At 34.2% G+C, this 15,154-nt stretch overlaps 2 protein-coding genes across 5 annotated transcripts; both read right to left on the bottom strand.

Annotated features, from left to right (window-relative positions):
- Positions 1 to 1,134: 1,134 nt before the first annotated feature.
- On the bottom strand, positions 1,135 to 6,344 carry LOC126674298 (probable Ufm1-specific protease). 2 transcript variants are annotated; one of them, XM_050368729.2, is made up of 13 exons: positions 6,098 to 6,341; positions 5,650 to 6,015; positions 5,091 to 5,362; positions 4,862 to 4,949; positions 4,555 to 4,730; positions 3,628 to 3,718; positions 3,178 to 3,303; positions 3,025 to 3,072; positions 2,852 to 2,928; positions 2,535 to 2,623; positions 2,277 to 2,388; positions 2,053 to 2,155; positions 1,135 to 1,639 (listed from the first exon to the last, which is right to left on the bottom strand). In XM_050368729.2, the coding sequence occupies exons 1-13, from the start codon at positions 6,279 to 6,281 to the stop codon at positions 1,410 to 1,412; spliced, it is 1,962 nt and encodes a 653-aa protein (XP_050224686.1). In that variant the 5' UTR covers positions 6,282 to 6,341; the 3' UTR covers positions 1,135 to 1,409. The 2 variants fall into 2 exon arrangements, with proteins under 2 accessions (XP_050224686.1, XP_050224687.1); XM_050368730.2 differs by lacking the exon at positions 1,135 to 1,639 and having other exon boundaries at positions 2,051 to 2,155; positions 2,277 to 2,378; positions 6,098 to 6,344.
- Positions 6,345 to 7,617: 1,273 nt separating this feature from the next.
- On the bottom strand, positions 7,618 to 13,012 carry LOC126673799 (protein STICHEL-like 2). 3 transcript variants are annotated; one of them, XM_050368076.2, is made up of 8 exons: positions 12,827 to 13,012; positions 10,683 to 12,270; positions 10,377 to 10,596; positions 9,726 to 9,908; positions 9,373 to 9,591; positions 8,373 to 9,114; positions 8,048 to 8,105; positions 7,618 to 7,862 (listed from the first exon to the last, which is right to left on the bottom strand). In XM_050368076.2, the coding sequence occupies exons 2-8, from the start codon at positions 12,186 to 12,188 to the stop codon at positions 7,788 to 7,790; spliced, it is 3,003 nt and encodes a 1,000-aa protein (XP_050224033.1). In that variant the 5' UTR covers positions 12,189 to 12,270; positions 12,827 to 13,012; the 3' UTR covers positions 7,618 to 7,787. The 3 variants fall into 3 exon arrangements, with proteins under 3 accessions (XP_050224033.1, XP_050224032.1, XP_050224034.1); XM_050368075.2 differs by lacking the exon at positions 12,827 to 13,012 and adding an exon at positions 12,657 to 12,812; XM_050368077.2 differs by lacking the exon at positions 12,827 to 13,012 and adding an exon at positions 12,758 to 12,773.
- Positions 13,013 to 15,154: the final 2,142 nt, after the last annotated feature.

Below are 15,154 nucleotides of genomic sequence, written 5' to 3'. Positions count from 1 at the left end.
AGGGAGGCTACGGTTTCGGGTACACGTAATGAGGGCTTTTTCGGTATTTTATCGCTATTTATCTCCACGTGGCGTGCCTGGTTAGGGATATTGCCTGTCTTTTGCTTCCACCAGGCGCCGAGTTAACCGGTTTATAAATTTTTAGGGTTCTTATTTAGCTGACTTTTTTGGTTGAAAATTTTTATTCTAATTCGGGTCAATTGCATTTCACCCTTCAACTTCAAATGATAAATTAGCGGTAAATTTTTTATTTTGTAAATTTTTTTTGACAGAAAAATATTATTATTTATTTGTACAGAAAAAAAAAATTATTCTGTAAATTTTTTTTGACAGAAAAGTTATCAATTTCAAATGATAAATTAGTGGTAAATTTTTTTTGACAGAAAAATATTATTAATAAGAATCTTTAAAATAGTAAGAATTTTATAATTTAATTATAATATTTTTTTAATCACCCTAAAATTTATTATTACTAGTCTCCATGAACTTTAAAAAATCAAATGTTCTCGCCCGGCATTTGATCAAAATTAACTAATCCCCCCTTTTATAAGTTAAAGCGTCACAAAAAAAATTTGAACAAAGGGTCAACGCGCTCCCTGAACTTGTGACACGGGGTCATCTAACCCAATTTATACTTTTTTTAGCAACTAACCCCAAAACTCTTCATTTTAGGGTCAAATAACCCATAATTTATATTTTTATTTTAAAAAATGGATTTAGAATAATTATATCGCAACAATTAGAGAAATATCTAATTATCTTTTTGCATCCATCGCCTCCGATTTATATTTTACACATTTTAAAAATATAATTATGGGTTATTTGACCCAAAATTGAAGAGTTTTGGGGTTAGTTGTTCAAAAAAGTGTAAATTGGGTTAGATGACCCCGTGTTACAAGTTTAGGGGGCGCGTTGACCCTTTGTTCAAAAAAATTTACTTGTGGCCTCTAAGCTTATTTTTCTTTCAACAAAGTCATAAATTCATAAAATAACTCAAATAATTTTTTTAAAATAGTTTATATTTAAATAATAAATTGTAACATATTTATCATTTTTCGAAGATATAGAAAACTAGTAATTACCATATAATGTCATGGGTAAACATCAAATAGTTAAGATCTAATGCAAGATGAGTAACAGTAATTATCCCTTATTAATACAGGTAAAAATATTCCGATTTCAAAGCCATGAGATAGTTCTATTTAAGCACTCTATAAAAATTAAAGCTACATACTCTATTTGAAGCACCTCACTACATCCACAGTAGAACTCTCCATACTACCTAGAGGAGCAATTTTAAAGAAGAAATAGCTAGATCGTTACCATGGCTTGGTAACTACATTTTGATCGTTCTCACTGCAAGCAAAACTTCTGTTTGTGCGTCAGTTCGGTAGAAACGTAACTTTGTATTATACCATGTTGGGCCTTTGTGGCAGGAGAAGATTATAAAACTTGTCTTGCAAGAAGAAATTCTTCCCTTTGCTATCAACAGCTTTCTTCCATCCGCACCATCCACCGTTAATAATTTTCTTGTGTTCATCGTTACCGGTATAGTGAGGATCTAGAATTAGAAATGCACAATCTCCGCTGCCCTCATTGTACTCAACTCCCAATAATGTATATGCAAGAACACCGCCACCTGTGTTCATGCCGAAATTAAAAACAGAGACATGTTATAGTCTATTCGGCTTCTCATTAGTCCTTTTCGCTAGATTATATCATATACATCCGGAGGCATGTTGTAGTAAAACGCAAAACAATCTGTTCGTTGGCTAACCAGGACACTAGGATCTGGTATGCTACCTAAGGGTCTGAAAAACCGAACCAAATTGAATAACCGAGCTGACAAATTCCTTTGTTTGACAATGTAATTTTTTTTCCGGTTCAGTTTGAAAAACTCTACACCCTAATAGTTTGGCTTGGTTAGGTTCGGTGTTGAAAAAAATATTTTGGTTAGAATCAAATAGAATGCACACCCTAAGAATACTACAATATCAGTTGATTCAAAGGAGTAAGAATGCAAATGGAAAAAAGAAGTAAATATATACTTACCAATCATAATTGGTGTTCCTTGAGTCTCAAAGTGCAAAGCCAATTCTCGACATTTTTCAGGAAGTTCAGCTCCTGATCTCACATTCATAATTTTGCTAGTTACCTATCAAATCCATTCACAAAAACTTGATATTTAATCATCTGATTGTATTTAGCTCTGCATGAGTAATGTGGACTAGCAAATTCATCAACAAGGATGCTAAAAAAACAAAGGGTATACTCACACCCAAAAGCTTATCCAAAACAAAGCTCAACTCAATAGCACCAATCCAATCCCGCGATCCAATAAATGATGGCTCTTTATCTCCAATCTCCACAAGTGATTGCTGTATTTCCCTAAGGATTGCGCTAGGTTAAGCAAACAATCTTAAAGCTAAAAACAAGGACTTCCACTAACTTAATCAATATATCGCTGGTTTTAGACAGCACATAATAACAATCTCACAATATCTATCACATTCCCTGAGGTGAATTTTCCATACCTGTGAGAAGGAACTTCGATGGCAGTATAGTGCTGAAGTCTAAACCATGAAATGATAGTTTGCAGAGAGCGGTAAGCACAACCCCAGCCCTAAAATGACATATATAGTAACATCTTTATCAGAACTGAGAAATTTAAAGAAGATTGATGCCTAAGTAATTCAGTTGCAATAAGTTGACCTTCAAACTAAATGTAATTGTTATAATAAGCTGTTATTCTTTAGGAGAATATTTGCTCGTGATTGAAAAAAATGTGAAACTGATCTATCCACTTTCCCAATGTCGCAACATATTTTGACAGGAAGAATAGTTGCATTACCGAGTCATCAAAACCGTCTTGAAGATAGTGATGGTAGTCATAAGAGCCTTGAACTAGAGAGACAACTCCTCCCGAGACTGCATGAAGAAAATGTTTTAATGAGAATGGTGCTAATTAACTGCAAAGCACAAGGAAAAAAGATAAACAAATTGAAATAAGCAGTAACGACTAACCGCCACTGCTTGGGATGCCAATATGCACATCTTTCAGCAAAAAAGAACCTGAAAATACCACAAAAAAGGTGCAAATTTAGTCCAAAAGATATGTTTAAATTCTTCCCCAAACTATATAAACGTATCATTCCCTGTTACAATCTGAATATTTACCTTTTCTTCTTGATTTGACCACCGAGCTATCCTTCACCATAGAGAAATCAAGTGCATTAGCAACTCTTAGAAGAGGACGATCATAAGGGAGCCCTAGCCTTAAGTGTAAGGATCGTCTGACTTCAACTGTAGACATTGAAAGATATGTAGACAAAAATTGGCATTTAAAATTATTACAGGTTCTTTGTTTTGACATATTATTAAACAAGAGGTCAAAAAGGAAAGTGTGCTCCAATTGCTCGGCGGTATAATCAGTTGTTTTGGTGGTTCAGAATTCAGATGTGCTACTTTAAGAGAGCTAAGAACTGAATAGTCTACATCCTACTGGTAAATTTTCCTTACAAGGCTAAAATGCTTTAGTTTTCCAATTCATAACAAGCACATTCTGCATGAATACTCCCACACACAGCCGCAGATGACAAGACAAGTTTTTAACTCCTTAGAGCTCACCTTGCTTCAGTTCTGTCTCCCCATAATTGAGTTCATAGACAACAGTTATTGGATGCAAAAGTCCAGGTGGATTAAAATGGTATGAATGTAGCTGCAAAAAAAGGGAGGTTAGTGCTTTTTTGCATCGGTAAAATAAAGAAGATGCATAATATGTATATGCTAAAAACTATAATACTGTAGGAATAGGGTTGCATAAAACCTTTGTACAACATACACAATAGATGAGATTACTTTGAGCAGTATATCTACTAAACTGAAATGTAACAACCACAAGCACATGTACATATGAATTTTGATGTGGCAAACGCATACAACCATTATTTATTTTTTTTATTTCATCGTATTGATATTTTTGGCACCGTGTCTCAACATATATAAAAGATTTAAGTTTAATTATTTGTATAATTGTTCTATCAAGTGCCAAGGCTTTCAAATTTACTATAACACGAACTACACAATCTGGATCCAGCCTATCTACTTTTCTACGAAAAGAGGGGTTACCATTAACTTTGCTAGGGTAGTTCTAATGTAATTGATTCTATGGAATGACATGTCGCTTTGTCCAAACTTCCCCTAAAAGCATATGGTGCACTGACTGAAATAACATTTACATATCAAATGCAAATGCCCAGTATTTACATGGATTATGAATAAAGATGTAAATTAAGGAAGTTGCTTGGCTAAGGGCTTCAATAAAGCTCTAATGTGAAGTATTGGGTTTCATGTTCACAATGTAAAATTTGAAGGTTGACCATAGAGGTTCCTAAGGCAAAGAACATGGAAGCTGGAGTCATGGAAGAAAAATAATAATAAATAACATCTGTAATAGCTATATTTGCATTTTGCACCTCTGAAATTTCAAGTTAAAAGCCAGGTGATAGTAAGACAATACAATAGGATACAATTATGCTAATGGGTTTTCCTTACCTGTGGATGTTGTGCTAGGAGATAGGGTGAGATTGCTTTCTTCATTGTATATATCTGATTGATTAACCCAGGGATTATTAACTTTGAAACAGCATATATTAGTGACAGATCCTTGTCTGCGTAGCACAGCACATCTAGCTCAAAGTCCAGGACAACAAATTTAGCTTTATCCAAAGCTGAAATCAAAAGTCAAATTACAAAAGAATGAGTAAACAGATTGATGTTCACTGATAATTGTAAATACCAAAAATCATTCCAAGTTCACTGAACATGCAAAATAATTATTCATTTAACATTAAAGTCGGACCTGGAAAATATTCTGCAACGGGTGCTGCGGGCTTCAGGGATTTCTGTGACCTATTAAGCAGAACACTCACTTGGATCGTATCTGCATTCTAAGCAGAAAAACTTTTAACCAATATGGCAATGTATAGGAGTTGACAATATAAGCAATGCAAGACAAACTGAAAACTAAAACAAGAGAGCAATTCAAACTTCTAGATGAGCAAAATAATGAATGATATAATTTCTATTACCTCAGCGGAAATCACCTTTGATGCAGATTTTCCTTTCAAACAAAAGTCACTGCACGTTATTGTTTTTGCACTAGAATCTTGAGGAGCGTCATTATGCACAAGCTTGATATCTGAGAGAATTACGTTAAAATCCAGTTCGGTACCGCGAAGAATGGAAGGTGCAGAAGCTTCTGAAGAATCTCGATTACAACTTTCTACCATATACACAGCCCGTGGATCTTTGAGTTGGGCAATGACTGCTTCATTGGCACGCAAAAACATCTTCTCTGCATCTGAGACACAATACCATAGTATTTTCCAATATGTTACACACATATATACATCCTCTAAAAATTGACAAATGTCTGCATATCACCGCCGTGAAAGAGAGAAATTCAACAAAATCTACCAAATTAAGCGGCAGAAAATAAATGTTCAAATAAATCAACATTATACTCAAAAAAAAAATGCAAAGTTAAACCATAAAGTGACTACAGTCTACACATTAAGAGTGTTTAATGAATTAAGAATCTATTACCAATCATCTCCGATTATCAAAATTAACCAACCAGTAACTTACCAGGCGGATTATCTACAGGAACACATAACGGTAATTTAATCGGAAGCCGACACCGAATCAAACAGCCTCTCTCCCAGATGAACTTATCAGGATTATCTTCATAAACAACAGAATTAATAGACTCAATGCCGGCTGAATTCGAGCTCGTCGAGGCGAAAAATTTAACATCATCACTATCCAAATCAGCAACCGCTCCAATCACAGCTTCCTTCTCCACTCCTGCTTCCGTCTCATCAGAGAGTAATTTCCTCAATTCACAAGCTCTGTTAATCGCTTCACGAGCGGTTTGCTCCAAATCAGAGGTTTTAGTAACTATTAACGCTCCAATCACGTGGAATCCTTTCAATAATAATGCTCGAATATCTTCTGCTCGATTACAATAATAATAAATGAGTTTTACTGGTTAGGACGGTGAAATAAGCAGAGAGTTAGGTAATTAGTTAGTTACCTGATTCTTTGAGGTAATCTGGAGAGAGAGCGGCATTGGACGTGTGGTGGATGCATCTGAAAGTGGAGATGACTGTGAATTTGGGGAAGAACGGCGATCCGATTAGCCATCGGAGGCCGGCCTCTGTTCTTGTGATGAGTAACTTAGAGCATAGAAGTGTTACGGTTGAGTTATCGGCGATCATTTCTTCAGCTCGTTTTTTGTGCTAAAGAAGACCCCGTTCAGTTTTTCTTGTTTTAAATCCCTAAATTTTAATTATTATTTTTTCGCCAAAGCCCTAAATTTTAACTAAACAATACTAAAATATTTATGTCAATTTTATTTTTTTATGAAATTTATGTCAATTTGTATAAACTTGTAGTATTGTGTTATGTCTTTGGCGCGAAGCTTGTAACATTGATCAATCCATGAAAATTTAGTAAATTATAAATAATTTTGACTTTATTATTCTAACATGAGAATCGAAAATGTTAGAATATTAAAATTTAGATAATTGACATTTTATAGATTATTTTTATTACTTAATTGTGAGCAAATAAATTACTATTAATTATAATATTCACTATAACAAATAAATTTATCAATTGTTCATTATATAGTCATTGGTTGACAGAAATACTAAATGACACTTCAATAATTTAATCTTTTAAAAAAAATTATGCGTTTGAGTATTATATGTTAACACAATTAAGTTTTATCAAAAATATAAAAAAAATACGAAAATATATTAATTATTTATGATTACAAAAGAAATTATAGTTTGTATTTTAAAGGCTAAACCCATCTGGAGGTCTTTGTACTTTAAACTTTTTTTCCGGAGGTCCTTGTACTTTGATTGTATTACTTGGTCCCTCTACTTACCTATTTTTCAATTTTCATATTCTTTTTAAATTTTTTCCGGTCCCTCTATTTATAATTTTTTTTCCTCAAGTTACACAAAAGGACATAAAAATCGAAAAATAGATAAGTACAGGGATCAAGTAATACAAAATTAAAGTATAAGGACCTCCGGAAAAAAATAAAGTACAGGGAGCCCTATATGAATTTGGCCTATTTTAAATTATCAAATTTGAAAATTGTGTTAAAATTACAAATAAATTTATTGTTTATTTTATAAATGTTTCTTTAATTAATATATTTTGATAGAAAAAAGTTGATACAGCTTGATTAAATGTGATTACTTATACAATCCATAAAATTCTTTGATTAACAATTAAAATAATCTTTATGCTAAAGTATGATGTAAATTAATAAACATCTAATTTATTCTAAGCATAAATTTTCTCCTTTTAAATTAATTGATTTAAATGAAGATTGCACGAATAATAATATTGTGAACAAGTTGCAGCCTACGAACCAGTTAATAGTACATGTTAGTTTTGCACAAAAACAAGAAAATGTAAAATAGTGTAAAATTAAGTAGGATTGAAAAAGAGCTAAAAAGTCGGGACTTTTTTAAGGCGTTAGGCCTAAAGAAAACTACCAAACAAATGCATATATCATTTGCCATTAATAATAACTTATACTCATGAACTACTATATTGTATTCTTTAAGGACTCAAATGGACCATTCAATGTGAACAAAGTTCTGCAACATATGCATTTACATACAAAAAAAAAGTATCTTTGTTATTTCCATGCAGACAACTAGACAGCAAATTACTGATATCCCCTTGCTGCCTGCGCAGAGCTATTTTGCAGAGGCACAAGGAAGAGTCCACTTAACCAAGGGTAACCTCCGTCTGCGGCATGTCAACTGCCAAGTCTGCAACATATAAAACACTTTAAGTAGCCTGTTCATGGTGTACGCATCATGTAATTGTTACTAATGAATTTTACCAATGAAGAAATAAGGATAACTCCATAAAGAGTTTGATAAAAGAAACTAGCAGCACAAAAACAGGAGATGCCTTTTAGAATAACTATTTTTTTAGAGTTTTAGAGTGTCACCTTGCTCTGTGGAAATGTTGGTGTCCTCCAACAAAGAGAAGGCGAGTTCTCTGTCGACCTGCCAAAAAATAGCATGTAGAGTTTAGTTTCATCAAGTATTTCAAACAGGGTGTTCACGAGAACAAAAGTACTTCAAGAAATATCTAATAAAGACATGGGATACAAGCACATTGATAAGTGGTCTGATTGGTATTCTTATTTTGTGTGTGGAAGATCCCGAGTTCAAGTCTCTATGAAAATAATGCTCAAGAATTGTATTATTGTATGCATCCCAAATAATTTGGCTAGTAAATAATGTATAAGATGAAAAGGATTGAAGTTTTACCCATCTTCACTTCTGGAGTTGTTGGTGTCCTTGTTGCTACTGAAGACATAAGAATCATTGGCGTCATCGCATGGTTCAATGGATTTCTCAGGAAAAGGAAGTGCAAGCTTGTTTACTTCTTGGTTACCCATACATATTACTCGAGAATGGTTTGACGAAGGTAGCCTCTTTTGGAGTCTGAGGGTTCTAGAAAAACAGTTTGGCTGGTCTTCAGTCTCCCGACTAGAGAATGTTTCGCATTCAAGGCTGCTTCGATCTTCTTTTGATGAATCGTTTCCATATCCTGAGATTTTAGACGTATCATCTTGCAGTGACCCGTGGGATGAAGTTTTTCTTGTGCTCAATACATTCCCTTCACTATTCCTCAAAGCCCTTACCGCATCTACGCTGGAAAAGTAGTTAGGCGGCACTTGGGATTTACTAGGAGAAGAACAAGTTAAAATAACATTGCTGTCCCTCGTCATACACTTTTCAGAGATGTGATAAGAATAGTCCGAGTCATTTCCACACTCCGCTGGTAATTGTGACTTTTGTGGCACTCTGCGAGAACAACTAAACAAGCTAAAAGATAGCTTCCGCAGTTTCTTACACTTCGAGACAGGAGTACTAAGTACAAGATTAATTCTAATTTCTACATTTCGCCCCAACACATACTGCAGCAAACTAGCTATAATCTTCCAAGATTTCTCAGCCTTGGAAACATAGTCGGGATGGTGGAATTCCAATTCAGCCACAGCCATATCTGCAAAGTTTAGTTCTTGCTAACTCATTACTCCTAAAACAGAGATGCATATTCCATAAACATAAAATCTTCCAATTTTAAGGTGATGAAAGGAGAACACTTAACACTATCAACACAATACAAATCTGGGTTCTGATTATTCTGTTCAAATGTTGTTTAAGAATTCACAATGTTATGTCTATTGTAATTAAAAACTACTACCTTATATACAAAATGTGTAATGAAAAAATTATCAACATAATCATAAGTTGGCTGTACCTTGATTTACACGAAGAGAAGACAGCTTCCCTTGTTTCCTTAGAAACTTCCTGAGCGAAGTTGATTGGCATAATTTTGTAGCATTGCTCCATATAGATTCCAGTGTGGCTTCATAATCCCCTTGCTTCCCCAGTTTATGTGACTTACAGTCTTTACATGAACAAGGAAGAGCAAGTTTTAAGCTCTCCCCTGTTGAAGATGGACTGCAAAATTCACCATCTGCATACCATGGAATTGGAACTTATTACAAAAAATTGACATAAAAAATAAAAAACAAAAGAAAGAAAGTATACTCCAAAGTCCAAAGAGCAGATTTATGCATAAAAATTTGCTGTAACAATCAATATCCTAACCTTTGTCATGCACATTTCTCAAAGGCTTTAGATCATTGGCATCCAAACCAGGAGATTCAAGAGAGCTCAACTGTAGAAGAGCAACAGTAAGCCACGTGCTTTGGCTTTTGCACATTCTAAGTTGCTTCTCAGTTTCAGAAAGTATTTTCAATGCATGACTCAGCCTCTGCATGTCCACCTCAGCTGCAAAGAACAAACTTAGAATCGCCGGCATAACACAGTGATGATTCAAAGAGAAACTCGAGGTGAATATGTACATCTCGGAGAACAAGAAGTTTAAATAAAGAATTGTTATATCATCAAGCAGCAAACATATAAATGCAGACTCTAATAGCACGTATGCCCAAGTTTTCTGCACGATAGACAGGTCAGATTAACTGGTGCCAAGCAATTTGATTTGGCAAGATGCTTTTTATACCTCTAAACATCCATTAGCATTGTTAAACAACCTCCATTGGGAATGAAGCTAAACAAAGAGTCAACTTATAAATACTATGTGCTTGTGGTTATTCTTATCAAAATTCTACTGAATTATACAAATCAAGTTTGATAATTGATTCCAAAGAATGTAGTTATTATGATAAGATAACAACACTGGTAATCATTCTCCAACTATAAAAACCACTATAAAGTTGGGTAAATGTTACTCACTGCCATGCCTGCTTGAAAATTTTCTTCTAACTTCGGAACCGTCTTCTTGGCATTTACCAGCAAGTATGTCCATTATGAGATTTGCCAACTGTGACACAAGCTGCATAGGATCAATCCTGGATCTCATCAACTCCCTAGCCTTTATAACTGTATTTGAAGTGTCAGATGACAATGCCAGATCAAGCAAATCAAGCAATTCATCATCAGAAACAACTCCTATCTGCAAATTAATAAGACAAGCATCAGCATCTAGATGAGACGACAAGCACAGTAAGAAACATTTCTAAAAAACAACCAAGCACTCACAAGCTCATAAGCCAAGGACATTGTAATCTTTTTACCAATTAAACTCAATTGATCGAGCATAATTTCTGCGTCTCGAAGTGAACCATTTGATTTAGCAGAAATGAAGTCTATAGCAGCCTGATCAAATTCAATTCCCTCCTCACTACATATATTTCCTAATCTGGTTGCTATATCAGCATTTTTTATCTTTGGAAAATGATATCTTTGTGACCGAGTTACTGCACTTCTTGGCAACTTATCCAAATCAGGTGTGATCATCACAAAGACCACATGATAGGAAAGAGTCTCTAGACTGTTAAGAACAGTTGCCCACGTCTCTTCGTGCAACAAGTGACACTCATCAACAATGAAAATCTTGAACCGTGATGAAACTGGCGGAATTGCTGCATTCTTAACAAGGGATCTAATCCTATCTGCTCGATTAATTCTGACCGAATCCACTTCTTTCACATCTCTGCTCCTTCCAGAAAAGAACATAACACATTCTCGACAAAGACCACACGGTTTATACTCCTCAAGTGAGAGACAATTTAACGCAGCAGCAAAGATTGTCGAGGCCGAGGTTTTACCTGTGCCACGGGGGCCGTGAAAGAGATATAAGGAGGATATCCTCCCTATCGAAATGGCACTCAAAAGAGACTTTGCGACCACATCTTGTCCAACCAATTCCTCGAAAGATTTTGGCCGGAACTTCTGACTGAAACTCTTAGGACTTTCATTAGTACTAAGCTTCCAGTTCCTCTGCCCATGAGATGTTACCTCAGCTGAATCCTTGAACAACAAGGGGCGACCTTCTCCATCAGCATACGAATTCGTTTCACGAAATCGAGGGGTTCTCGTCCAGCATCGGCTTATGCCACAGCCCCGGTCACTTTGGACCATGAAATCAGTCTCTTCATTTGCAAGGAGTGACACACTATGGCTTGAAAAAGCATCACTTGCAGATAAACATGGACTACCTACACGACTTAAAATATCACCCACCATACAAGATGATTTAGCCTGAGTCTTGCATTGGGATTTCCTTCTTGGCCTAGACTGGTAAAAGCATTCTGCTTTTGGTGATCTTTCTATCACTTCATTATTCAAATCCTCATCTTCTAAATATTTACTTGAAGGTGTGATACATGTTAATTCCAATCCTTTGTCCCTATGATTGGTGTAATATCTTTCACTCATGGACTTTTTCCAATGATCATCATCATTTTCTACTCTGCCCAAATTGAACTCATGCTTTGTTTTTTCCAAATCACATTGGGGATCAAAATCATCAACTTCTTCATCCCTCTTAAGACCATTATGATCAGAATCTTCTGGTTGACAGCCACCCATAAACTGCAGAGAAATCTCATTAGTGGAATTAGTTTCCCAATTCACATTTTCTAGTAAAGTAGAGAACTTGCTCATAGAATTTGTCGACGGGTCCCGCAAAGACCTCACTCTCCTAAGAGCAATAAGAGCCCTTGAGATGGGAATGTCAACCGAGTGCCGCCGGCCATCCGTCATCTTAATCCAAAGGTCTGCCCTTTTTCACAATGCTAAATCAAACTTCAGAATCCACCATTATAAGAGAGCTGCATTCCCCAACCTGAAACAATAACAATCCAAACAAGCTTTGCAGGTAAGGGAAACAAATAAATCATCACATGTAGACTTAAGTCACATTAATATATACACACCACATTATTTTTACAATGTGCTCAACAACAAACTGAGGGAACAAGAATTGAACAAAAAAAAAACACTAAAAGAAAATACGGATAAACAAACACAAAGAGCCAAAGACTCCTAAAATCACTCGCATTTCTCCTCACTCCAAGCAGAGAACACCTCAATAAAATAAAACCGATAGGGAATCCAAGAATTTAATTCAAACACAAAAAATACTAAAAAAATAAAACCACAAATAAGAACAAAAATAAAAACGAAACGACAAAGAAGAAAAGACCATAAAACCTGCAAAATAGAAAATACCTGCACGTAAATATTGCAGCTTCGAAATTAACGAAAATTTTGAAAAATAAATGTCAGCTAGCGTAGAAAGCGGGAAGACATTAAAAAATAAAACTGCAAACCTAAGAAATAGCTCGCGTCTCGAAAGCAAACAGAACAAGAAGAAGAAGAAGAAGAATGTACTAGCTTACAGTGATGGAGATATAGATAGAAGTAATAAAGATGAAGGCAGTGGCAATGTTGTAAATGTGATGAATGAGAGAGGGTGATAATAAATGAAGAGCCATTGTTTTAGTTTTGGGATAAATAATTATGATAGTCTCAGAAATTCTTGTTCTTTTTTGGTGCAGAGTTTTTGCAGCAGAGCGAGGGGGGTGTGGGGTGGTGTATGGGAGACTGAGCCTAGCTAGAGGGTGGTTTCGTCATTTTGAATTAATGGACAGTTTTAGTTAGTTGGTTTGAGTTTACTGTACCTGTGGACCTGTGGTGTGTGGCCCTTTCTTGTGTTTGGTTACGCGCGGTGAGATACGTTATGAATGGAGATTGGAGCAACAGAGAATACTATCACGTGCATCTCACCCAATTCACGGATCCCATTTTTTCACATATTTTTAATTTCTCAATATTAATGTATTTATTATTATCATTTTTTAAATAAAATTATTGGTTTTCAAAATTGAACTCTAAATTGGAGCAAAAAAATGAAATTAATAGTTTGACTTATAACTTAAGTGAATCAATACTACTTCAACGGACTGTCTAACATTTATTTAACTAATAAAATAGTCTGAAGAGCTTTAAACACCATAGGTAATAAAAAATGATTACCATAATAGTAGAGTAGCATTTTTCTTTTAAACCTGATTAGCATGGTACTAATCTTTGTTTATTGATAAAGAAAATCGATTGATGTGCAAGTTCAATATTACTATTACAATAGAACAGCCCTACCTACCACACTAAAGACACTCCCTATAATTGCAGCAATTATGGCATTTTACAAAAACATCTTTCACTTGCCTATACAAATGAAACCACATTATTTCTAAAATTTATAATTCATTCATCCAATATATTTATTAAAATTAACATATACTCCTTCCTATGATTGTAAATGAATTGAGCCGAACTCAGCTTAGACACGTACATGTCCGTTTAGTTACATAAACGAGGTTCATGTTCAGTTTATATTTGTTCCAGCTTTAAAGGAAGTCTTTATGTGTTTGTTCATTAAATTGTATGGTACTCTTGTTTAGTTCATGTTCGTTCATTTAATTGATAACAAATAAATTCGCGGATGCATAAAACGATCTCATTTGCAAGCTTGTATGTTTAACGGACATACGAACAAACACAAACAATTAGACATTTTTATATTTAAGACTACGTAGTTTTTATTATGTATGAAGTAGTTATTTAAGACGGTAGTTTTAATAAATTTATAGAATATTTTATATTAATTAAATATAGGTTAGTTTGAGAATCCTTAATTGAGCATTTATACAAGTAAGTTCGTGAAATTTTTTATCGAGTTCATATACAAACCAATTCACAAAAACTTAATCAAGCTTATATATGACTTTGTTCACGAACAATCAAATAATATCATATACGAGTTGTTCTTGAATACAGGTCAAACACCACTATATTCATGTTCGGCTTGTTTAAATAAACGAACAAAAAATCAAATTTGAACTAAGTTCGTTTATGATACAAGCGAACATGAACTAAACTCTTATCAAGCCGAAAGCTGTGGGTGAGCAGGTCGATTCGCTTACATCTATAATTTCATTCTAATAAATGACTTCGTAGTTTAATTTGCACAATATTATTAACTAATAAGGTTATACTAGATTTCAATTTAAAATTTAAAATAAAAACAATATATTTTTAACACTATTTTAATTGTATGTACAAGTAAAAACGTTGAGATTAACTTTTTTCATTTCTTATTGTATACCAATAAATATCTTAAATTTAATAGTGTTGTTGTTTAATTCATTTTTTATATTTGTTTTTATTTTGCTACCTAGCATGAAAATAAAAAATGGAGGAATATTTTGTTTGAGCTACTTTTTTAAAGGAAATTTAATCAAATGAAGGATTGTCCCAACATTGCGGTACATAAAAATGACCAAATGACATATTCCTAATTTTAATACTAAGATTTAACATTTTCCTAATTTTAATAGTATGTTTGATGGTTTTATTATGAGATGTTAATTTCCATGTTCGGTGAAATACAATTAGTTTCACATGCCCACCTCCTCCATCAATAAAACCATGCATAGATTAAAAGTACAATTAATAGGGTCCACAGTAAAAAGATTAAAAACAAAAGCAGGTTAATAAGAAAACCAGCAGTGAAGCTTTCCTTTCACCTTTCACTACAGACAAACAGCACCAGAGCAGAGCTGGCAGCAGTAGATATTCAGTTCCTTCTTCTTCTTCATTTACTTTATTTTCACTACCAATCCGATTCAAACCAGTTCTGTCCTGTTTGAGTACTGTAAGAAATA

Source organism: Mercurialis annua, linkage group LG3, assembly GCF_937616625.2.
Source record: "Mercurialis annua linkage group LG3, ddMerAnnu1.2, whole genome shotgun sequence".
Classification (NCBI taxonomy): Eukaryota; Viridiplantae; Streptophyta; class Magnoliopsida; order Malpighiales; family Euphorbiaceae; genus Mercurialis; species Mercurialis annua.
This window is presented reverse-complemented; position numbering and strand designations above follow the sequence as displayed.

Excerpts from the sequence above, each read along its gene's own strand:
- LOC126674298 (XM_050368729.2), bottom strand. The coding sequence starts at position 6,281 with ATGATCGCCGATAACTCAACCGTAACACTTCTATGCTCTAAGTTACTC. Across the intron at positions 2,624-2,851 it reads AAGACGGTTTTGATGACTCG|GGCTGGGGTTGTGCTTACCG; the intron begins GTAATGCAACTA and ends ATGTCATTTTAG. Across the intron at positions 1,640-2,052 it reads AGGAACACCAATTATGATTG|GTGGCGGTGTTCTTGCATAT; the intron begins GTAAGTATATAT and ends GCATGAACACAG.
- LOC126673799 (XM_050368076.2), bottom strand. The coding sequence starts at position 12,188 with ATGACGGATGGCCGGCGGCACTCGGTTGACATTCCCATCTCAAGGGCT. Across the intron at positions 10,597-10,682 it reads TGTCCTTGGCTTATGAGCTT|ATAGGAGTTGTTTCTGATGA; the intron begins GTGAGTGCTTGG and ends ATTAATTTGCAG. Across the intron at positions 9,592-9,725 it reads GAGAAATGTGCATGACAAAG|ATGGTGAATTTTGCAGTCCA; the intron begins GTTAGGATATTG and ends CATGGTATGCAG.